The 23,646-nt window shown below is 37.6% G+C and overlaps 2 protein-coding genes across 7 annotated transcripts; one reads left to right on the top strand and one right to left on the bottom strand.

The window, feature by feature from the left end:
• Positions 1 to 7,006: 7,006 nt before the first annotated feature.
• On the top strand, positions 7,007 to 12,677 carry LOC103998502 (uncharacterized). 5 transcript variants are annotated; one of them, XM_065083589.1, is made up of 7 exons: positions 7,109 to 7,161; positions 9,144 to 9,247; positions 9,422 to 9,666; positions 10,566 to 10,653; positions 12,026 to 12,092; positions 12,206 to 12,259; positions 12,334 to 12,677. In XM_065083589.1, the coding sequence occupies exons 2-6, from the start codon at positions 9,174 to 9,176 to the stop codon at positions 12,257 to 12,259; spliced, it is 528 nt and encodes a 175-aa protein (XP_064939661.1). In that variant the 5' UTR covers positions 7,109 to 7,161; positions 9,144 to 9,173; the 3' UTR covers positions 12,334 to 12,677. The 5 variants fall into 5 exon arrangements, with proteins under 5 accessions (XP_064939662.1, XP_064939664.1, XP_064939661.1 ...); XM_065083590.1 differs by having other exon boundaries at positions 7,007 to 7,161; positions 9,408 to 9,666; positions 12,206 to 12,677; XM_065083592.1 differs by having other exon boundaries at positions 7,008 to 7,161; positions 9,417 to 9,666; positions 12,206 to 12,677.
• A 518-nt stretch (positions 12,678 to 13,195) lies between these two features.
• Positions 13,196 to 18,807, bottom strand: LOC135593497 (protein SOSEKI 3-like). 2 transcript variants are annotated; one of them, XM_065083587.1, is made up of 7 exons: positions 18,646 to 18,804; positions 18,284 to 18,557; positions 18,117 to 18,186; positions 17,922 to 18,037; positions 16,892 to 17,822; positions 14,214 to 14,500; positions 13,196 to 14,122 (listed from the first exon to the last, which is right to left on the bottom strand). In XM_065083587.1, the coding sequence occupies exons 2-7, from the start codon at positions 18,492 to 18,494 to the stop codon at positions 14,097 to 14,099; spliced, it is 1,641 nt and encodes a 546-aa protein (XP_064939659.1). In that variant the 5' UTR covers positions 18,495 to 18,557; positions 18,646 to 18,804; the 3' UTR covers positions 13,196 to 14,096. The 2 variants fall into 2 exon arrangements, with proteins under 2 accessions (XP_064939659.1, XP_064939660.1); XM_065083588.1 differs by having other exon boundaries at positions 13,196 to 14,124; positions 14,215 to 14,500; positions 18,284 to 18,807.
• Positions 18,808 to 23,646: the final 4,839 nt, after the last annotated feature.

Raw genomic sequence — 23,646 nt, 5'->3', positions numbered from 1 at the left:
GCGTCATGAGAGGAATATCCCATATGTTCTTGCTCAGACAAATCCCTGGCCAGGGTCATTCGGGTTGAGAGAGAAAGAGTTCTCCGGGAGAATCCGATTAGAGCGAGACTCGAGTAGAAACCGTATGGGTCTGACAGCACCATGCTCTATATACGGTCTCTGGGATATTAGATGGATGAGGGACTATAGGTACACGGTAACTAAGGACAGACAGGTCCAATGGATTGGATTCCCTTGTATCGTCTAGGGACTACGGCGTAGTGGCCTAGTACGTCCGTAGTCGATGAGTCGAGTGAATTATTACAGAGATAATAATTCACTGAGTTAGAAGGAGTTCTGACAGGTATGACTCACGGTCAGCTCGATATTGGGCCTAGAGGGTCACACACATATGGTAGGGATTGCGATGAGTAGAGGTTCGGATATGAGATATCCGACGGAGCCCTTGTCTTATTGGATGCAGATCCAATACCCATTAGGGGAGGACCCATTAGGGTTTGACAGGGGACCTCTATAAATAGGAGGGATTCAGAGCCTTATAGGCTAGAGCCTTTGCTTGCCTTTCCTATTCTCCTCTCCCTCTCCACCTCAGAGCAGGCCTGGAGTTTTGAGGAGCGTCGTCGCAAACCTGCTGTGTGGATCACCGCTAGAGAGGAGGACGCTTGACCTCCTTCACCCTCTCCTAAGGATCTGCAAGGAAACAGGGATATACGATCTCCCTAGGTAACACAATCTACTTTATACGCAGTTAATGTTTCACGGATTTTTGCGCACCAATCTTCGCACGACGACGAACATCTTTTTGGGAATCAGGGATTTTGTTTTCTTGTTCTTCCGCTGCGCATGTGATGTCGCCCCCATGATTTCCCAACAGTTAGTGTAACCGAATTTTATTTCTTGGAAGACTAAGAGACAAGTGCATAATGTAAGAGTTGATATGTTCCAGATGTGCTTTTTCTATCTATTCTACATCTAGCAAAATCAGCATCGACATAAGCAATTAATTCAAAGTTGTTGAATTTTAGATATCATAATCCTAGATTAGGAGTTCCTTTTAGGTATCTATAGATCCTTTTAGCAGCTTTAAAGTGAGATAGTCTAGGATTAGATTAAAATCTAGCATAAAATCTAATACTAAACATAATGTTCGGTCTAGTTGTGGTGAGGTATAGTAAACTACCTATCATACTCCTATATTTTTTTTTATCAAAGTTTTCTCCATTATCGTCTATATCTAACTTTGTGGAAGTGCTCATTGGTGTGTTAATAACCTTGGAACTATCCATGTTAAACTATTTTAATAGATCTAAAACATATTTAGTTTGACTAATAAAAATTTTATCATTTAGTTACCTAATTTGTAATCCTTAAAAGAAGATTAATTAGCTCATTAGACTCATTTCGAATTTTTGGCTGATACTTTTGGCAAAAGATTCACATAAAAACTCATTCGTAGAATAAAAAATAATATCATTAACATAAATTTGAACAACAAGAAGATTATTTTTAAAATTTTTAAGAAACAATGTAGTATCGACCTTGTCTTTTGAAAAATTATTTTGAATAAGGAAAGAACTAAGCCTCTCATACGAAGCCCTTGAGGCTTGTTTCAATCCATCGAGAGCCTTAGATAACTTAAACACATGGTTAGGAAAAAGAACATTCTCAAATCCAAGTGGTTGTTTAACATAAACTTCTTCAGAAATAAAGTCATTTAGAAAAGTACTTTTAATATCTATTTGAAATAACTTAAATTTATTACAACAAGCATAGGCAAGGAAAATCCTTATGGCTTCAAGTTTAGCTATAGAAGCGAAGGTTTCTTTATAATTGATACCTTCTTCTTAGTTGAAATCTTTGGCCACTAATCTAGCCTTGTATCTAACCACAATACTAAGTTCATCTTACTTATTTCTAAAGACTCATTTAGTACCAATTATTAAATGGTCACCAGGTTTAAGAACAAGCTTCCACACATCATTTCTTTCAAATTGATTTAACTCCTCTTGTATTACAATAATCCATGAATAATCTTTTAGGGCTTTATCAATGCATTTTAGTTCAATTTGAGATAAGAAGGTTGCATTCGCATAAAAATTTTTAAATTGAGAGTAAAAGAGTTTTATGAGAGAATCCGATTAGGGTGAGAGTGAAAGAGTTCTCTAGGAGAATCTGATTAGAGTGAGACTCGAGTAGAAACCGTTTAGGCTTGACAATACCATGCCCGGTATACGGTCTCTCAAATATTAGATGGATGAATGGCTATAGATACATGGTAATTAAGGATAGACAAGTCTAATGGATTTGATTCTCCTATATCATTTAGGGATTACGTCATAGTGGCTTAGTACGTTCGTAGTCAATGAGTCGAGTGAATTATTATGGAGATAATAATTCACAGAACCAGAAGGAGTTCTGATAGGTATGACTCATGACCAACGCGATATTGGGCCTAGAGGGTTACATGCATATTATAGATGTTGCGATGAGTAGAGGTTCGAATATGAGATATCCGTTGGAACCCCTATCTTATTGGATCTCCAAAAGCCTCTGAATTATTGGATCCTATGGATGAGATCCAATAAGAGCTATGAGAGATTATTGGGTAAAGATTCACTAATCTAAGAGGCTTGGGTAGTTGGATGGGGATCCAATACCTAATATGGTAAGATCTATTAGGGTTAAGTTGACAAGGGACCTCTATAAATAAGAAGGAACCATAGGGCCATAGGCTATACCTCTTTTAGTTGCCACCTCCTATTCTTCTCAACCAGCAGCTCTTGCTTGGAGCATATAGATAGCAAAAAGGGTCAGCTCCTTCTTGATCGTATGGTGCATGTGGAAATGAGGATTATGTAGCGATTTGAGGAGCGTTTCCATAGCCCCTACCATGTGAATCATTGCTAAAGTGGAGGATAGTTGACCTCATTCATCCTTTCTCATAGATCTATAGGTTTCCAAGGATATATGATCTCTTTAGGTAACACACATCTCTTAACACGCGTGGTTTTTGATTTTGCGGGCTTTTGCACATCAATCTTTACACGATAATAAGAAACTATATTATGTGAAAATATGATATTTTTATTTTTTATCCTTCCGGTTGCACATGTGATGTTGTCCTAGTTTTTCCAACACTCTCTCTACCCTAAACATCATATTAATGTCATATGATGATTAATATTCTCTATCAATAAACATATCATATATTATATTTATGAAGTATAAATATCACTAATCATAGTATACATGTTATTATTATTTCCTTTCATATACTAGTTATGGAACAATGTGTATGAAAATTGGATACTAAGTTAACACAATAAAACATCAACCACCAAGCCGCTAATGATGGAGTCTCATACAAACTTAACTGTATCACAACTCAAATAGCTTGCCCACTATATCCATGATGTGGAGTCCAATGCTCCCTTATAGTCACGATGCACCGGTAGTTGACATTCGCCTCGCCTTGTCTCTTCTTGCACTCGCAATGTCACCAAGTTGGCCATGTCTTCATCGCATCGTCGGCATACACCCATGTTGGTTGTCTCGAAGTTGTTCACGTCTTCACTGTTTCGTCAACATGCACTAATGTCATTCACATCCTGATGACGTCGTCAACATGCCCACCTGTCGATTATCTCGTAGTCTTCCACATTTTCATCACATCTTTAATTCATGCCTGTGTCAATCGGTCTCTATGCCAACCGCATCATTGTCGTATCTTTCATGTTGTGACACCTAATAAAATCATCTCCTAACTTAGTAAATTGGATTAAAACTTAACACAAAGAGCTATCTCCCGATATGAAGAGTCCATCAACCTGACCTAACAAGGTCGACAACCAGTTGACTTGTCTTGATCGATGGCTAATCTTTAGTGGCCACCCTATATCATGTATTCGTCACGTTAAATATTGATGTCATTTTCTTAGAAGCATCGGCAGTATTGTAACCTAATTTGGCTATGTCAACCCTTATCTAACCTACATCCCCCCCTCTCGTAGTGATTCTTTCTTCGGGTCAGTGGTATTTCATCTATCATGAATTAAATAGACAAATAACATTACAACCAATCGTCTATATAATACCTATACCTAACAATATCTTCTTGTGCTCAACACATCTAATGTGATCTTCATAGTTGAAATATATCACCATGTTCAACACGTCTTAACAAAAGTATGTGACATATTTAAAGTATCCTACATGATCGAAGTATCCCCTTATACATAATATATTTATACTATGACAAAACGACATATAAAATATCAGATGTAATCAAATTATCTCCTAATTAAACTGTGACTATGAACATTTGAAGTACTCAATATGATCCAAGTATCCCTTGCATATGATACATTTGTGTAGGTTAAAAAAATATTCAAAGCACATGTATATTTACTCAAGACATAATCATCAAAATATATGATATACTCCAACCAAGTGCAGCATCTTTCCATACATTTTCTTAGGATAAAAAATATTAAAGAAGTCGATATACCTTAACTGGGCAGAGTATCTTATTATGCACGATTACCTCTATCCATTTAATCGACATCAAAGCACCAAGGACAATATAATCGGACAAAGCATCTCTTATGCCTAGTGCATCGATTTTGGACGAAAGCATCTACAACACTATATACTTGGACATTGTACCTTGAAATAAATAAACCCTAACATGAACAAATAATATGGTTACTATTTTTGATCAGACTCTACATATGTAATTTACTCGGTCTTGAAATAACAATGTGTCATCTGAACATACCATGGCAACAAGACATTTGAAGGGAATATTCTCTCCTAAAGCCATAAGATGATAACGATAAAGCCAACACTACATCTATATAGTTATTCCAGCTATGTTTTTGAATTTGAGTAGATCGGACTCCTCACAAGCTTTTTTTCATCGGTAATGAATGAAAACTATTTTGATAAATATTTTATCGGATGCACATTCGGTGTAGTCGATTAGGCTAAAATGAGAGCATGATACTAAACACATTTTTTTTTTATTATCTCGAATGAAATTTATATTCCATTAATCAAACGTGTATATATTTTTTAAAAAAATCATAATACTTAAAAAGATGTGTTAGATTCGATCAATTTCATCACGTGCGGTCAGATTGACAGTGAAAATTGATCGTATCAAATGGGTAGAGTATCCTAATAGAATTTGAATCTATTTAATTATTTGATAATCAAACATAAACCTAAACTTGACTTGAGTATGTATGCATGAAGCGATCTTTCAGATTATATCTTATGTAATTTTTATTTATTTTAAATTTTATTTTTTTCTAAAATAATAAAAATACTAAAGAGATTTAAAATATTGGATATTATAACTCTTAGAATGAAGCAATATTTATATCTACTTTTTGCCGAATTTGTTACTTATCGTGATTAATGTTGGCAGATGAATACACAATGTGATTTTTAAAATTTAGTTGAGTTATTTGATTTTCTTAAATAATAAAAATGGTTGTTCTTGATGTTAAGACCGTAACCACGTTATGAGGGGATAAATTAGTGTTTTCGTAAAATTGAATCAATTTTAAAAATCAATAATGAAAGTGTGTTTGATTTAAAGTAATCTTAATAAGCAATTAACTCATAAAGCAATAATAACGAAGAGCAGAAAGGAACATCGAATTTAAAGTAGTTTGGTCGTCACAATCTATTTTCGATCTTAATTCCTCTTCCGTCGAAACCACTAGCGTTTATTAACGATCTTCTTTCAATGGGCGAAGACCAACTAACCTCTTTACAACTCTTTCTCCTTTTCATATATTTAGGAGAAACCTTTACAAGTCTCGCACCTCTCTTATAATGAGTTTTAAACTTTAAAAAGGAGGAGAGAGATACTTAATACTTTTCAAGACTTTACAATTCAAAATCATAAGCTTTTTCTTTCACTTTTCTTGCTTACTCAAGCAAAAATAAGTGATGTATTTATATGCCCAAATAACTTTAAAAATAGAGTAAAAAAAGTCTCATTCATAGGTTTTCAGGATACTAACGATATTTTCGTAAATACTAGGTGATACCACTACTTGCTGGATTGACCACCAATGATACCATTGTCTACTCTGGATGGTACTACCGCTTGATATCATGGGAGATTGTGTACTGGTAGTACTACCATCAGTCTAGATGATACCATCATCGGGTCTTTCAAAAAACATACATTTCATATATTCTAGCTCATAGGTGGTTCCACCGCTTGGTTTAGCGATGCCACCAACTTGCTTTGATATGGTCACTGAATGAGCCTTCTAATGGGCCCAACTCAGCCCTAGATCAAGTCTAGTGGGCCCTTAATTGAGTTAGTAAGGTTACACTCAAAACTAACTTAATTTAAGACCTAACTTAATTGAGTTAGTAAGACCTAACTACGATGATCAAGATATAAACGATTAAAATATAATAATTCTATATTATTCGATATATCATTGGTTCATCCGAACTCTTGGCGTATCGTACTTTTCTTCGATATATTTCTTGATCTTTTGGTATATTGACTTCCGTAATATCCAATCTTAGCATAATGTTTGATTTTTCTAGCCCAATGCTCGATTTCTAACTTCGTTCCAACGTCTTATTCTTCTATCTTAATCATTTTATCTTTCCAAAATTAGTCATGTATCCCTTTTCTAAAATATTAATTAGATCACAAACTCATTAATTGATTTTATTATCAAAATTTAAGATTTAACATTTAACTGAGTAAAACAGGTAGATATTACTTATTTGATTTAAAGTTTTTTTTGGGGATAAATTGGTATTAGGGCAAACATGGAATGGCAGTATCCAATCCTCTCGCACGGTTTCCATCCTTCCACCGCACATTGTTTTGAGAGGAGAAGAATAATAAATAATATTAATGTAATAGAAAAGCCTGATACGGTGGTCTCCAAAATATCCAAAGCCGCACGCCCATCGAATCTATAAATATCCCATTAAAATAGATGCATCCAACGTACGGTCGAGATTGCCTATTCTGCCATCATCATTGGGGGAGCGGGTAGAGATCGACGGCTGTCGTTTCGCGACCAATCACCGCGGCCTTTAAGACGAACGGACGACGGTATCCCAATGCCGCCCCAGCATCCACCCCGTCGTCAAAGGAATTCCAGGGAGCAAAAGGTATGCCAGCCCCCCTCGATGCGATCTTCTTCCTCTCACCCTCTCTCCTTGTTCGAATTCTGAGTTGAGATATTGCCGTTGATGCAAGAAATTTTTGGTTTTGCCCTACTCGTGGTCTCTTTTTCTTTTCTGGTTCGGGCGCTTGGCTGATCAAAGAATGAATTTGAATTCTGAGTTGAGTTGTTGCCGTTGATGCAAGAAATTTTTGGTTTTGCCCTACTCGTGGTCTCTTTTTTATTCTGGTTCGGGCGCTTGGCTGATCAAAGAATGAATTGGATCGATCGTTGTTTCTTGTGATGCTTTTGCACGGTGAATTTAGCTGGGCGATGGGTGATTCCTGGATGGGGAGAATTAGGTGTGAAGGGAAGAGAAACGGATTATCTCGTTTAGATGCGAATACGTGAGAGAGAATCGGAGGAAATTCGATTCTCTTCGAAACCCTTATTTTTTGCTTCTTCCCCATATTGGGGAGATTTGAAGCTAATTTTTGTTTTCCTATCAAATCGTGTTCTTATTGCCCCTTGTGTTGTAACAAAGTGAAATTAACAACTCATCCCTTTCTCTTCCTCTATTGACATACGTTATTATCCTAACTTAGACAGAGTCGTGTTACTTGAACTGAAATTTGTGTTGGATAGGTGTTTCTTGTTGTCTGGAGTTGTTATCATCTCATAATTTCTGGTTACTAAGTACTTCATGGCATCTATGATGATAGATTGAATAATTGTGGAAACAATATATAGAACTTAGTGGGCGAGAGAAGTTTTTTTTTCTTTTTTTAAATAGAAATGCATTTAACTCAAAAAGTGATTACAGCTTGTGCTCTGGAGGTCACCACACAATAGACTACGGAAGAGAGGTGGTACCTCCCCTAGCCAAACAAAAGTTGACCTAGAGGTTCTAGCAAATTTAGCTAGCCAGTTTACACATTCGTTACCCTTCTCGAACAAATGGGAGAGTTCTACATGATAAAAAAAGAGAGATGATATAAAAAAAAAGAGAGTTTTGTGCGTTTGTCCGATATGAGAATAGCCGTCTCCACATTTGACATCACAATAATTTATAGAATTCCTTCCTTGCTGACTAGAATAACCCATCTTTTATAGCAACAAGCTCATTGTAGAGGCTCCCTGTACCAGTATTGAATTTACCCAGGAAAGAACCAATATGAGTTCTTAAGAGTAAACCCAAACCCCCCTCCTTTGACTACTATAGGAGCAGTCGACAATCAATTTGACACAGCCTTGATCCGGCTTGTCCCGCCTAACCACTATAGATGAAGCAATCCATTATGTGCCATCCCCATTCAACAGGAGTGAGAACTTGCCGTGATGCCCTAAAATTTAAAAAAGAGGCAATGGATGCTACAGTAACTTGGGGTTGTGATACTCTTTAGCTTATGTAGAAATTTCAAATAACAAATACACTAATGGTATTATTATTCACAGTGAAATATACCAATGATTGCAAAGTAAGAAAATAATGTGATAAACGTTATGGATTCTGCCAAGGATTTATGTTAGATGGTTTAGTTGGTACGTGATTTTTTTGGCAAGTTACATGTACCAATGACTTGTGGTACAATTTGTGGAACAAGAAATTAGCACATTTTATGTGGAACAAGAAACATTCCCATCATATGTCTACTATTGAACCATACTACGAGGGACATCCAAAGCCATTGCAATATTCTCGTCTTAAACCATGATCAGATTGTTCCTTTTGTGGTATTCATTTAGTTGATTTGATTTTACATTTGGATGTGAAACAATGTATTTTTATTTATATTCCGTAATTGTTCCAATGTTACTAAAGGCATTTGCAAAAAAGTAAACAGAGAAACTGAAATTGTGGTTTTCATTTAAGTCATACGGTGCTTTCTTGCTCACTACTACTATTTATTTGCTGAACATTTTAGAACTTCGATGTTGCTCATGCAGATGGATTTAGAAGCTCATTGTTTTTTCCTTTTTTACTGATAGGAATGTGGAAGCTACATTAGATATCACTAGATGAGCTGTCATGGAGGCGTGATATTGATAGATGAATGCTCCTGCATAAGTTACGTAAATTTAGCTTCCATGGGGTAGGCATTTCTGTTTCTTGAGATGAGGATGACAAGCTATTTATTTCTGTATGTTTGCAGTTTCTTTTCTGGACGATCTGCAGTAGTTACCTTAGCTAATTCATTTTTGAATGTTCATTCTTCTTTTTGTATTCATGGAACACCATTTAGTTTCTTTAAGTTTGTGCAGAGCAGTTGTTGTTTGGGCATCCAAGCTGAAACCAGATCAAATTCAGAAAGAACACTGATGTCATCCTTTTGGAGAGATCAATCTTCAAGGTGTTGGATAAGGCAATGGTCATCAAGTTCAAGGGAAATGGAAAATGATTTTGGCAACTTTAACTCCCTTGATGCACACCGTCCTTTGTGCCTCACATCTGTTTCAAAGGACATGAAGGTTCCACTGGAAAATAAAAACAACCATCCCTTTATTAATCAAGGTCTGTCTCAAAATGGTATTGAAAATTTCCAGCTTGATGAATATTGTTTTCTAATCAAATCCTGATGCTTGTTGATTATTTTCTTTACAAATTTCATGATGAAATATCAGTATGTCCTATCACATATGACTTATTATGTAGTAATACCATTTTAAAATAATTGTTATGGTCTTGTTTAGTTTGACTACTTCACTCATGTGGACATTTGTTGAGTCACATATAGAATTTGCATGAGATATATATTGGTTATTTGTTATGTAGTGAACAGAGTGGAAATTTGATAACCGAAAACATTTTTTTCTAAGAAAAAAAGCAGGTCAAGTTACATTTATGCTAATAATATCGTCGCTTATTTGCTGGGCTCTTGGTCAGGGTATGTGTACCTGGCCGGCCTTGGTTGCACTATGCATACATAACAGGGTTGCCATGTTCTACCATATGAACATCAAGATATGTTAGTTTCTTCTGTACACATTCATTTTGTCAATATTGCTTTTGGTAATATTACAATTAACAATATTGTGGGCTGAGAGTTGAGGAGTTTTCTGTTTGAGGCCTTGATTGATGGGCCTTTCGTGAGAAATACATCTTTACTTTGTTATCCATATTTTTTCATTATTAACAAGCCGAAAATGGCTACATATTATCAGAAGGTTGAAGTAGGAAATAGCTGGATAACTTTTTGTCTGTGCCTACTTATTAGTTTACATTGTTTTGTACTTTTGTACTTGAGTAATATCTGCAGTTTTGCTGGTTTATACATATTAGTTTACATTGTTCTTTACTGTTTATTGTTTAACAAAGCTCATCAAAAGTTTCCATATTATTTGTCACTGGGGATTGGAGGATAAAAAAATTGCTCATGTTAATGCTCAAGAATTGTAACCTATATTTTGCAGCTGCTTTAGCTTGGAATGAGATGAGACAAGAATGGGTAGGAGACCAGTCAAAAAGTTGCCGCAGAATACCAAGGGAACCATCAATAAGGTAGACACCTTGGTCCCTCATCATTTCTATTAGATTTGACTGTGAGTTCTTCGTATATAGGTGTAACTTCTGCATTTGAAGACTGTATTACTCTATAGGCAGGAGTTAAGACCTGTGCATTATTTTCCTCTAACATTAAATTATATGATCAATTTGCCTGACATTTGTTGTGTGTCAGTATTATATTTTCTAAGTCAGCACTTTGGAATTCTCATTGAGAGCACATGTTGGTTATAGTCCTACTTCTATCATAGAAATTTCTTTTGTTGATCTACAGCTGGTGATGCTAAGATTTTGACCCAAACTAAGTGTCTTGGTGTTTGATGAATGCTTGAGAAACTCATGATTGTTAATGCTTTGAGCAAATGAAAATTGAAGTTTGGCTCATATACAATGCAAAGCAGGTGACATATCTGGCATAAAGTTTTTAGAGTATAAAAGGATTAGGAAACTCCAATTAGTTTCTGGAACTGACCTATGTAACATGGCAGTTGGGCAGCCTGGCTGAAAATGAGCAGAGAGATTATTTTATGTTGGGAATAAGATGATATTATCAACCAAGCCTATTGCTTTTGCTAAATGTTCAGTGGATGGACCTTGGTGCCAAGTTATGATATTTTTCTTTGCAACTTGGATGATCAGGATTCAAGCCAAGAAAATAGTTTCTCTGCTTGCGCGGTTAAAATACATATATCTACCCTCTTTAGACTTTGCATTGATGGAAGCTTTTTATGTTGGTGTATATTTTGCTTTCCTTATTGGACTGTGGAGTTGAGGAATGTACAATGGAAAGGTAAACGTTAGAGAATATTTGCTTTTTGGTGAATTAGAGGATTAAAAGAAGTAGAAAGACATAGGACTTGATTTGTTAACAAACAACTATTTTTGCTACCATATTAGGTGTCAAGCTCAAGTGCCTTTATCGTTGTAGTAGCAAATGATTTGATTAATACTCTTGCACACTATCTCATTGATAAAGAATAGGTCCTGTTTACTCCCCGCCTTCAGGGAATTGGTTTGAGTTCTCTTGCACACTATCTCAAGGTAAAATGTTGGTACCGTTTTAGTCCAAGAGACTATCAGTTCACATGTTTCCATAGTGAGGAAATTTTGTTCAAATTAGGGTTGTAAATTTGGCATTCATGGCATGAGTGCATCTAAATCTTTGCAGCTGCAGGTATAAGATTAAGCTAAAATCCAGTTCACATGTATTTTTAAACAATATCATTTTCTAATTTCAAATTCTCTGTAACTGTATGTTCCAAAGACCTAGAATGGAGCTTTTAGTTTTGTTAATCAAATACTCATTACTATGAATATATCATGATGGTAATCTCTATTCCCTTAGCGTTCAATTATTTGTCTTGTTCAGCTGGTGCTCAACATATGATGACTTGCTATCGACAAGCCAACCTTTTCCAGAGTCAATTCCATTATCTGTAAGTCCATGCTTCCCTATCTTATTTTCCATATAGTTCTAAATCCAGAATGTTTTTAGAATAATCTTTTAGATCTTCTTATACATTATTGTATGTTTATTGGTCATATACAGGAAATGGTAGATTTTTTGGTTGATATTTGGCACGAAGAAGGGCTTTATGACTAGGTAAGGACTCTCAGTGGATGTCATATTATTGTTGAGACATATTTAAGGCCTGGCTCACATTGCCCCTGTCACAGGCGGTGCCTCAACCTACTTGACTTCTGATTAAAAGATGATTTTGTCAGCTCCAGGGTTGTTAAATTTAGTGTCTTGTGTTGCACCCTAGTAATGGAGCTCCATTTGTCGTGAGCTCCGAGTATATTTTGTAACCCGAGCTGCTGGCATGTGTTTGAAAGTTTTCTTTTATAGAATTTCGAGAAATTTGCTGACTGAAAGCTTGTAATACAATGTCACTCCGGCTCTGTACAGAAAAGCGATGTTCATGATTTATCTCATATAACTGTGTTCTTATTTTGAAGCCTCAGATTCCTTGGCTTCATAAAATTGCAATAGCAAAGAGCTCAAACTGTAGCTGTGTCAATGTCTTGAGATGGTCTGGTGGATCAGATTCCTCCTTGATTTTAATTATGTCAATCTTGTTTTATGTTATTTTATTACATCTTACAGTTGCAAACTATTTTGTCCAATGTGATCCATGGCATTGTCCTACCGTGCCAGAGACTCCATGGGCATGCTTTTCATCCACCTCAAACATTCTTGATCGGGAACCCGAAAGATCGTACCAGATTTATATGGCACATGAACATTCTTTTCATGGATTCCAAAAAGTTTGTCATTCACCTGCAAGTCGAAACAAACAATAGAACAATTGATGTGACACAACACATGATCAGTGTGGCAGCTCTGACGCATAAGAACATCCTCTTCAGGACCACACGAACGAGAGAGTTCGGTTGCTCTCATTCTGAGGGCAGATCCAGCATTTATAGCACACAGTTGGTATTGTGCAAAACGAGGTGTTGAACATCACAGGAAGTAGCAACATAATGCAAATAGATTATACCGATACATCATGATGAGTGTGAGTATCCGCAAATCTTGCAAACAGTGACATGACTCCCATTATTTTGCTCTTTTGACAAAAACATAAGGACCACATCAAAGCAGTTGTATCCTTACATTTTACAAGTGAATTCACTGAAGTCAAAAAGAGAGAAGCAATAAATACTATACTATTTGACTTGTTCATTTCTTTCAATCAACCATTCAAAAGCTGACAGCAACTTAAATAAAAATGCATAATTACAAGGAAGAAAATATTTTTTCATGATCTATATATATCAAACCCCTGCGATGCCATTATCAAAGAGGAATCACCTTATCTGATACATCATATCCTGTTGAAATTCCAACATCATAGCTATGGGAACCATGGTAAAATAAAAATACTCACCTTGGGCACATGGTGGACAAGAACGTTCTTTAATATAATGGTCAATTGACACGGGCAACCAGAATACTACACCCAGATTTCAATAGTTTTCTCATAAAATGAAAAGTGTTCTGTAAAGATTTTCAAGTTGAAGCCAAGCACAGCTCACCTTCATCTTTGTTATGTACATGCGACAGTGTCATGCAGCGTGTTTTATTGTACCACCAAAAAAGAGAGCAAACTTAGCTCACAGTGTGTAAGGAATTGCTCTCTTCTTGCAGCTTAAAAGCCACAAGACATTAGTGGAACAATGACATTTCTTTGCAGGTAGCCAACTTATACGTTTCTTGCTAGGGTTGTCAGAATAAGACAACTCAAAAGAACTGGAATAAGTAAAAAAAAACGAATAAATGGCACTTACAAGCACTTTAAATGTTGGACAGATTCCTCCAAGCACAGCTGTAAAGAAAGCAGCTGATACTGAAATGGGACATGATACATTAACACAGAGTTCCTGTGTTCATTCAGAGGTATCTTCAATATCATCACCTAGTGATCTAGACTCGATTATGAACCGAGCTCCAGATTTAAGCCTGCAGGAAAATAGTGAAACAGAAATTGAGGGGCAAGAAACGAGTAACTATAAAGATTCAGCAAGAGGGAACATGGACAATAAGACTCAACTTTCTTCGATCTTGATCACCTTCTCTTTTTCTTCTCTGTAAAATTCTGACCTCACAGATGATCCCTTATCTATAATCCTTTCGTTTTCACCATATGATGAATTGAGTGGTGAGAATATGCCAGAAGAGTTCCCCATTATTTCTGAAATTTGGGACATCAAAGTTCCATTCTGATTATCCCTTGACTGTGTGCAGGATGAAATTTTCATTGTACTAGGGAGGCACTTTAACTGAGCTGAATCTGCTTCCTTTTCCTTGTTCCTTCTCGAATGAGGCATGTTGTGGTTCCTGTATCAGTAGGATTTCTTTATATATACAATATTTGAACCAAAGTTGTAAATTGGAGAATTTTTAAATATAAAGGATGCTATGTACAAGTCCATATATGTAAGTACAAAAGCAAATCTGGTATCATGAGATTTGTAATTTCAATTATGATGTTCAATTTAATGAGGTCAGCATTGTTCGGTACAATATAGAAATAATTTTATTCTGTGCTATCATGATCTTGCAGAGCTGACGCTCATTCGACTACCAAACCCTTATGCAACCTGGTCTCTCAGCCAAAACACTTGACCATAAATTCATACCTAGCTTATCTATTATTTCCAACGGTTACTACAAACCAAGTAAGATGCTAAATTCCTCAACAAGCAAGTGCATTGGCACTTGGTTTGATGGGGATTTCCAACCTACAAACCAAGTCATACCTTGAGGTGACTGTGCCAATGCAACCTACAAACCACTAAACTGTCCCTTATTTGGATTGTGCCAACGCAACCTACAAACCAAGTCATAACTTAAGATGCTAACTTAAGATGCTTCATCCAAAACTTTTAGTTAGATTTGTAGGTTGCATTGGCTCAGTCCTAATCAGATGGGGATTTCCAAAGGAGAGTTCATTTTGACAAGTTCTAGATGGGGTATTGTGAACTTACACAGGTGTCCACAAGGATTTTGCAGCCAGGACCTATAAAGTATTGCACACTAAGATTTATGAACCATTATGTTACAGATATAATGGTCCCTCTCTCTGTCATGTAAGACGTGATGCAGATAATTCACTACATCTTTCTCCAGAAGTCATTGAGTTAAAAAACACTATCAGATTCTACAATTTCTGTCCTACAACCCTAATGACTGAAGCTCCTATATCCGTGGACATATGATCACCTTTGAAAGGAACATAAATAAAAAACTTCGACAAAAACCAGAAAACTTCGTCATGTGAATTAGGCTAATAGTACTAGCATTTGCATGCTGGCCAAATCAAGGCCAGGATATCAATGATCCTAGACTCAGTAGCTGTCAAGAAGCACAAATCGGCCTTTGTCTCTAAAGTATCGTCAAGAAAAAAAATCCAAGATTATCTCTTCGAAACTTGAAATCTACTGCACATTCACTCAAAAGCACTGTAACAAAAGATATCCTTTCTTTCTGGCAGTTGAAACATTTTTTAATTTTCTTTCTTCAACTCATAAGAAATATAGTTGCACTGAATAACACAATTCTGCATTTTATTATGGCCCCTCTCTCATTCTTTGTGGGTTGTTAGTATCAATCCGCTTAACAAATTCTTTGCTACTGAATGCAAATATCACTCCTTGTCATTTCCATGCTTCCAGTAACCCCATACAATGGTGATTTATCTATAGCTCATGCAAAAAGAATTTATAACTCAAGAATATGATTTATAACTCTGTTAGAAAATATTATTCGGTTTAAGCATAAATAACATAGCCACAGTAGCTCATGTATCACTTCACCACTGTTTCTTCAACAAGTACATGGACCAAAGCCTGAGAGTTCAAAAAGAAAATTAAGAAGCCAAAATGGAGGGGAAACTACACTATTTCCAAAGTTTGAAATGGTAATTATCTAAAAACCTCATTTAAGAGTTAGTTCAATAATTTATTGTACCTGGTTACAAAAGAAAAAGGTTAGCTTCAGTACACTCGATGCAGGAAGAGATATGAGGCATGCTACCTAATATCTCTGGAAACGATCAAACTCAATTACCTATTAAATGAAATTTGCACACTTGATGAATATATGCAGGATATTGTCATGATGAAGCTTTATCACATATAAGTCCTGCCAACTTTATCATCAATTATGAGGATTTTACAGACTGCAGATATAACTGCATATTACTTGTAAGCAATATGGAAATGAGAGAGGAAGTTCTCCTTCCAGTCAGTTGCAACAAAAGGGAAGCAAGATATGTATCAACAGGAAGAGCAAATATGTTTTCAGCAGGCCTACCCAAAACATGGAAAAAAAAAGGACAAGAAGCAGATCAAACACACCTTTCCATGTCCTGAGTGTTTCAAATCTCAGTCCTTTAGTGTAGCCAAAGAGGAAAAGAAAATTTTTCAATATTTTTTTTTTCTCATAATATTTTTTCCCTTGAAACTAGACAACTGATTAAATTCCTTAACTGCACAAATTACAGATAACCCTATGGTCAAGTGAAGATGAGACAATCAATTTAGCAATGATATCACAAAGCGAGCTTCCAAGTTTGTTCCCCAATAAACATACTTATGTTATGATTTTCAGACCATTCGTGTTTACCTAAAGGCTAGTCAATCAAGTAGAATATATGCAGAACATCAACACTTACATGGAAATATTTCTATTCAGAATATTGATTTAAGCAATTAAATTCTGCACTACCTTTCCTCACCAAAGGAAGACGATCGTTTTAGACTAGAAACTCCTTCCACTATTTCCTCTTTGTACTTGTTTGTTTCAATCATGCTCCCACTAAAATGTCCCTTTTTCAGACTTACGCCAATTTCTCTTCGGCTCTCTGGCAAGCCATTAATTCCCCCCAGAACCATTGAATTGGCAGACAATGGTGAGGCGAAACTTGTACCAGTGAACCTTGTCCTATAGGTTGGCATAAATCCAAGGCCATAGTGGTCTTTCACAGAGGTTGATCCACAAGTAATCAGGTGCATAAGCATATTTGTGGCTTTAAATTTTGACCTGTTTGGGAGGAAAACTTCCTCCGCTTCCATAATCCTAAAGTTGTTCCTTCTGCTTACTTCATCTCTAATCAAGGACTCCAAGGTATTCATCTTCCCACATGAAGGATCACTGGGAAGTGTTAAAGGTGGTGATGTCTCAACATTATTGGTTTCAAGCTCCTCCTTTGAACACATTGTCTGCTCATTTCGAGGCCTATCATCTGTTGGGACGCCAACAATTTGAGTGATCGATCCATGACTCATACTTCCTCGGTCGTCGGTTTGAGTGGAGGCATCCTGAGCTCCAATGGGCTTGCAGATCCTGTACTCCATCGAGTTCGGGGAACCCAATGCTGATGGCGGGGAAGTTCTAGCACCAGGCTTCGGTGAAAAGTTCCCCAAGGAGCCTGATCTACAGGCCGAGGGACATAGCACATATCCTTGTGCAGCAGGAGAATGAGGAGGAGTTGGTTGCTTCGGTGACGGCGGGGGAAGCTTAGGCTCCCTAATCATAATCATTGCAGAAGACGAAGAACAAGAAGCTTCTTGGCCTTTATAACAGATTGTCGGTGGCTCTTGCATAGGGTATTTCAGATTCTGAGTCATTCCATTGCTTATGCCATCACTGTTCCGATCTGAATCGAACATAAGCATCATTCAATCTGGTCATAGAATTATATTCTTCCGACTTCACTAACAATAAGATATAGTCTACACGCAAATCCACGATGTACCTGGAGGGGTTTGATCCAAGAGTTCGGAACCCTTGAGCACGTACTCATTGCCCTGCGACGGCAGGATCAGATCGTCCTCGGAGAGGTCATGCCACACAAATCCATTCTTGTAGCTCCTGCACCATCGCCGACCCATTAGCTGATTGCAGAGTTGAAATCTAGGGTTCTTGCGGTCTCCAATCTCGAGAAATTTACCTCTTGGAGGACCAGGAGTACATGGCGGCCATCCCCTTGCCTCTCAGCACGTTAAGCCTGTCGATCACATCTACGGAGGAAGAGACACACACAGGAAAAGTCAACCCCTGGATGCATCAAGATCGCTCCTTTTCTCTCCCATTCGCCCGAAACCGGTCCACACTAACCTCTGAGGTAGAGTCCTTCGGGGGAAGAGAGCGGGACTTCGATGAAGTGCGGGTGCTCGAGGTGGCGATTCCGGCAGAGGTAGTACACCACGGGAATCTTCCCCCCTCGCTGCCGCTCCTGCAGGCGCTGCTTCAGAGCCGGCTCGGTCCACACTTTGGACCTCTCCGGACTCGCCTGCGACGCGTGCCTTCGCATCATCCGGGCATCCATTTCTCGCCTCCTTGCCGTTGGACTTCACTTCGCGGTAAAAGTCGCGTTGGCGCTCATGGTTCTCTTCACAAAGTGGCAGGGAATTCCGTGCAATTTGAGATCAGAAGAAGAAGACGAAGAAGAATGAGGAGGAGGGATTATGGTCGAACACCTTGAACTAGCCAATTAACGTCTACGATTATTATATACTTGGAGTTCCGCCGACGGAGGGGGAAGGAGCACGAGGAGGAGGAGGAGGAGGAGGTGGTGGTGGTGGCGGGTGGCAGCTCGCTGTCAACGCAGGAAGGAGTGCGAAACGACGTGCGGCTTATTATGTGGGGAAGAAGACAATGTGTTGGTCGGTTTGGTTATCATCGACTGAGGATGGCAAGTAAAATTCACTGCATACACTCCCAACTTGTTTTTTTTTTGAAAGTTATAAAAATAAATATACATAATAAAAATATAAATTGGATCAAACTTTTGAGTATATGATATCATCTGTCATATAATATTCAAATAACATTTGAACAAGTAAAAGAATAACACTCGAAATATTAAAAAAAATTAGAAGGGGTGATTGTATATTAACTCTTTAATTTATTTTATTTACAGAGATAAAATTGTATATATTAATTCTTTCAAATCTACGTCGAATCTATATTGATGGGAGCATTGCATAATGCAATGAACCGTCCTTGCTTAGTAGTGAAAACAACCAAGCAAAGACTCAGCAAGCAAATCATCGATGAATGATTTGAAATCTCTCTTTGGGCTTCGTTTTGACCTCTCCCAATGGTCAGTACGTCGACCAGTTCGCGGTGTGGTGTCTCATTTAGTGGAAAGCTTGCCTGCTTCTGACGGCACCCTACATTGAAAAGCATCAAGTATTTAAGAAGGTGTCTGACTAACTTTTTCTCTCACCAATGACATCTATGGAACTGGAAATCTGATTTATTTTCTTGCAGAAGAACTGGAGTTTGACCATTAGAAGAAGAAGGCTTCTTTTAACTCTTTGGCCAACTGGGGACAAATTTGCTTGTGATTTATATTTCACAGAGTCACTCAGGTCAGCCAAGAAAAGATTGTCATTTTACTAATCAACCCTAAGCATTAATGTTAGATTCCCTTTGAGCTTTACTATATGTAAATAGAATAGTTGATGCTTTCAATCCTTCCAAACTCATCAAGAACATAAAAATCTCAAGTTCCATGTAGCAGATAACAACATAAAAATCTAAAGACTATACTGCTGATATCATCAGAGAACTAATTTCTCCAGCTTGATGGATCTCCTTTTAGAGTTTAATCTAATCTCATTTCAGAGTACTTTGATGCTTTTGCCATCAATTTCCTGGACAGATCATCAGATTTGATGCCACAAAGAAATGTTTGCTGCAAATCATTGTACACGTCTGCCCTCTATCTTCCCCTGCTTTTGTACAGACTTAAATGTTTCTTATTCTGAGAGTTGAGGGTGACTTGCAGATTAAGATTAGGCTTATTGTCACTTCACTTCATAAAATAAAGAGCAGGTCTGAAGGTGCAGCACCAGCTTCCAGTCTCAGCTCTGCATCCATTTGCCTGGAGACTATCATCCACATGCAGAGCTGGACTTGTCTGCAATATGCCATTATTATGTGGGACATCAGACCGAGGTATTATGATATTACATTGTGACCTATGGTTGTGCCCTTGTTGATTGTAGTAACGGAGGGTTGGGATCACAGCAGTATCAGAAAGGTAAATTAGAGGACATTATGTAGAAGAATGTCCAATGCACATGAGGAATAGTATGAAGAAGATAGTGTGTGCATTGCCTCCCATCTCCCCTACATATCTCAATATCACCACCTTTTTCACCTTATTTGTAGTTCTTGTTCACCTCTTATGGACCAAATTAGAGCTTTGTTAGATCTAATTTGGCTGAGACATCAACTGAATCAAATTAGAAATTTTCTAAGATATAAGATGCCTGAGTTATGATTGTTCCATTGGTCACAAGTCCTATTTCCATTAAATTTTCTCAAATTTTAGGATGAGTTCTGCAAAATAGTCTCCCTACGAAATCAAAATTTTGAATCACAACAACATCACCATCAGAATCAAATTAGAAATTTTTTAAATCTAATTAGGTTTCATTAGTGACAAAATGCAATTGCACCAACTAAATCTTCTTAAATTTGAGGATGATTTCTACAAAGCAGTCTCAATCAACTCTCTTGAATTGGTAAAACTTTTTCAATCTTTCAATTTATCCTTGTTTACATGGATTCTTGTAAGGGGAAAAAAAGAAGAACAGAACACTATTACATGTTACAATGAGTACTGCAACTTGCTCTCAAATGTGAGCACCAGCATCAAAACCTGGTCCATTGAGCTTTCCCCAATTAAGGGATTGGGACATGCATGATGTTCCACCTAACAAGCTCTCAAAGAACATGGTAAGTGTTAGTTGTTTTGCTTATGAGTTCTTTACCTTCCCATTGGATAATTTGACACAGTTGTGTGAAGTTTAGATATATTGTGATGAACAATGCTGAAACAAATTAGTATCTAACAACAGATACATTTACTATTATTTATATTAATTTGAACTTAAGCATTTCATTTAGAGCGTATTCTGCCTAAAATTTAAGTTAAAATTTTTTTATATGACAATTTATTTTAATTTAATTTTTTAACATATGACAATGTTTTAGTTGAACTTTTATCTTGCTATTTTAGTTGAGATTTTCAACTACAAAGATGGTTATTTGTTTATGTTACTAGATAAAATTGTTTTAACCATAAGTCAAACTTTTTTTTTAGTTTATATTATGTTTTATTTTATATAACAATGACTTTTTATGTTGCACACTATAATTTGTCATTATATAAATGATTATATATATATATATATATATATATATATATATATATATATATATAAGATGTGATTTGAATCTGCATGTGCAGATACGATGAGGTGCTACTGAGGTGTGTTAGGGATTTCTCATAGGAATTTAGCGATATATGATCTTCCTAGGTAAAATACTATCTCATATATAGATTTAAGTTTTACGAGTTTTTGTGCACCAATCTTCGCACGACAATAAACACCTTTTTGAAAAATTTGAGGCTTTTGTTTTCTTTTTTTCTGCTGCACATGTGATGTCACCCATAAATTTTCCTACAATGGTATTAGAGTCAGGTTATTCGTGTGAAAGATTGGTTTTGAATTGCGTATGTTATGTTTTAGAAAATCTTTTGACGTCAAAATCGTTGACGCAAAAAAGAGAAAGGGTAGCAACTATTGCTGCCCTTGTTGCCCTCGTAGACGGTAGCTTGCTGCTCATCTACATGCGTGAAGCCACTTGTAGTGGCAATCGCAAGGGCGGCAGCCGTAGGTAGGCGGCACAATGCCTGCAGGCGCAACAACTATTGTTGCACGCAGTTGCAGCCATATGCGGCCAACCGCCCCACAGGTAGAGCCGCCTGTGCGCAGGCACTACGCTTGCAGCACAAGCGATGACACTCATGGGCGTTGCTTACAAGCATGCCACAACGCTTGCAAAAGGGGACGCTGCTCACATGGGCGACGCCTGCGAGCACTACACCCGTGGGCATAGCACTAGCGGGGGCAAGGGTGCTCGTAGGCAGGAAAGGCAGGGTAGGGATTAGAGTTTTCTAGGCAAAAGATAGTTTTGCCCCTAAGAATTTCATAAATTTGAGTTTTGTCCTTTTTGTCAATATTACTAAAATATCTTTCATAATTCAAAAAATTTCCTACATATCCCCAATTTCAAAAAATATTAGTTAATTAAAAAGTTTAATTATTATTATTATTATTATTATTATTATATGTTGAATCTCAAATTTTGATGATGAAACTAATTGATTGTGTTTAGATGTTTAACTGCATTTTGAGTGATGTAGGTCTACTCGATTAGGATTAGACAGTTGACGCAGGAGGAATTGACGTTGTGCAGGAGGAGATCACATCTGGGTATTGGACGGCAGAAGGTTTCGGACGTCGGGCATCGGGCCAAGGAGAGCATAATTGCGCCAAGGATATTGGGGTTGCGGAGGTCAACCACCGATTGGGCAACAAGCCACAAGAGAGGACAATGCGCTGAAGAATCAGACGAAGCGCCAACTAATGACGTGCCAGGCAACAAAATGTCAATTTGCGTTGTAATAATTGTCTAGATCGGAGTAGAGTTTTTGCTTATGTGTGCAGGATTAACTACGATAACGACGAAGACATAAAGCAAAACAAAGTGTTGGAGTCAAGCACGAAGGATTCGTTGCAAGTTCGAGAGTTCGACGAAAGTCCGAAGGTTCGTCGGGAATGCTGCCGGAACTAGCCAAGAATAAGTAGGGAGCTTGCCGAAGGGTTTTTTGGAAGCTCACCGGAAGGTTCGTTGGAAGTTCGCGGAGCTCGCCGAGAAAGATTGGAGCTAGCCGAAGAAGCTCGTTGGAACTCGCCAAGATCAAATCGTGAAGTCTAGGAGCTTGCCGGGAGTCCGTAGAATGGTTTCCGAGAGTTTATCAGAAGACCGTCGGAAGTTCACCGGAAGCTCGCCGGAAGAAGTCTTGACTTACGGACTTTGGAATAGCTTAGAAAATATCTTTAAATTCGTAGTTAGCATGTTAATTAGGATTAGGATTATGTGTTAATCCTATAACCCAAGTAGGGGCCAATTGGGCCCGAGTTCGGACTGGTTTAGGCCAAGTTTGGAGCCCAACCAATGAGCTGAATTGGCCCAAGCGGTGGCACCGCCTAGACTGGGCAGTGGCACCACCCAGCACCCGAGACCTGGGCGGTGGCACCACCCAGCACCCGAGACCTGGGCGGTGGCACCGCTTGACTGAGCGGTGGCACCGCCAGTCCACTGTTAGTGTCAGACACTGACAGGCGATGGCACCGCCACTAACAGGCGGTGGCACCGCCAGCCTCGGAAACCCAAGAGAATTCAAAATTTGGAGCCCAAATTTGAATCCTCTTGGGGCCTATAAATACCCCTTATTTCTCAGCAGAGAATACAACCTTTTGAGAAGCTAGAAGTTGAGAAAAGCTTTAGGAAAATTCTTGTTTTCAATAGCTTGAGTGTTCACCTCCTTTCTTTTTATTGAAATCTTTGTAAAAGGGTGAACCACTTGTAAGAGGTTATAAGAGGGGTGTAAGAAG

Source organism: Musa acuminata, chromosome BXJ1-9, assembly GCF_036884655.1.
Source record: "Musa acuminata AAA Group cultivar baxijiao chromosome BXJ1-9, Cavendish_Baxijiao_AAA, whole genome shotgun sequence".
NCBI lineage: Eukaryota > Viridiplantae > Streptophyta > Magnoliopsida > Zingiberales > Musaceae > Musa > Musa acuminata.
The sequence above is the reverse complement of the archived record's forward strand: the minus strand, read 5'-3'. Positions and strand labels throughout refer to the sequence as shown.

Bases quoted from the DNA above. Each gene is read 5' to 3' on its own strand.
- LOC103998502 (XM_065083589.1), top strand. From the start codon at position 9,174: ATGAGCTGTCATGGAGGCGTGATATTGATAGATGAATGCTCCTGCATA. The intron at 9,248-9,421 runs GTAGGCATTTCT...TGTGCAGAGCAG, and splicing joins GTAAATTTAGCTTCCATGGG to TTGTTGTTTGGGCATCCAAG. The intron at 10,654-12,025 runs GTAGACACCTTG...TGTCTTGTTCAG, and splicing joins CCAAGGGAACCATCAATAAG to CTGGTGCTCAACATATGATG.
- LOC135593497 (XM_065083588.1), bottom strand. From the start codon at position 18,494: ATGGATGCCCGGATGATGCGAAGGCACGCGTCGCAGGCGAGTCCGGAG. The intron at 17,823-17,921 runs GTACATCGTGGA...TGTTCGATTCAG, and splicing joins CTTGGATCAAACCCCTCCAG to ATCGGAACAGTGATGGCATA. The intron at 14,125-14,214 runs AGTTGAGTCTTA...CTATTTTCCTGC, and splicing joins AGGTGATCAAGATCGAAGAA to AGGCTTAAATCTGGAGCTCG.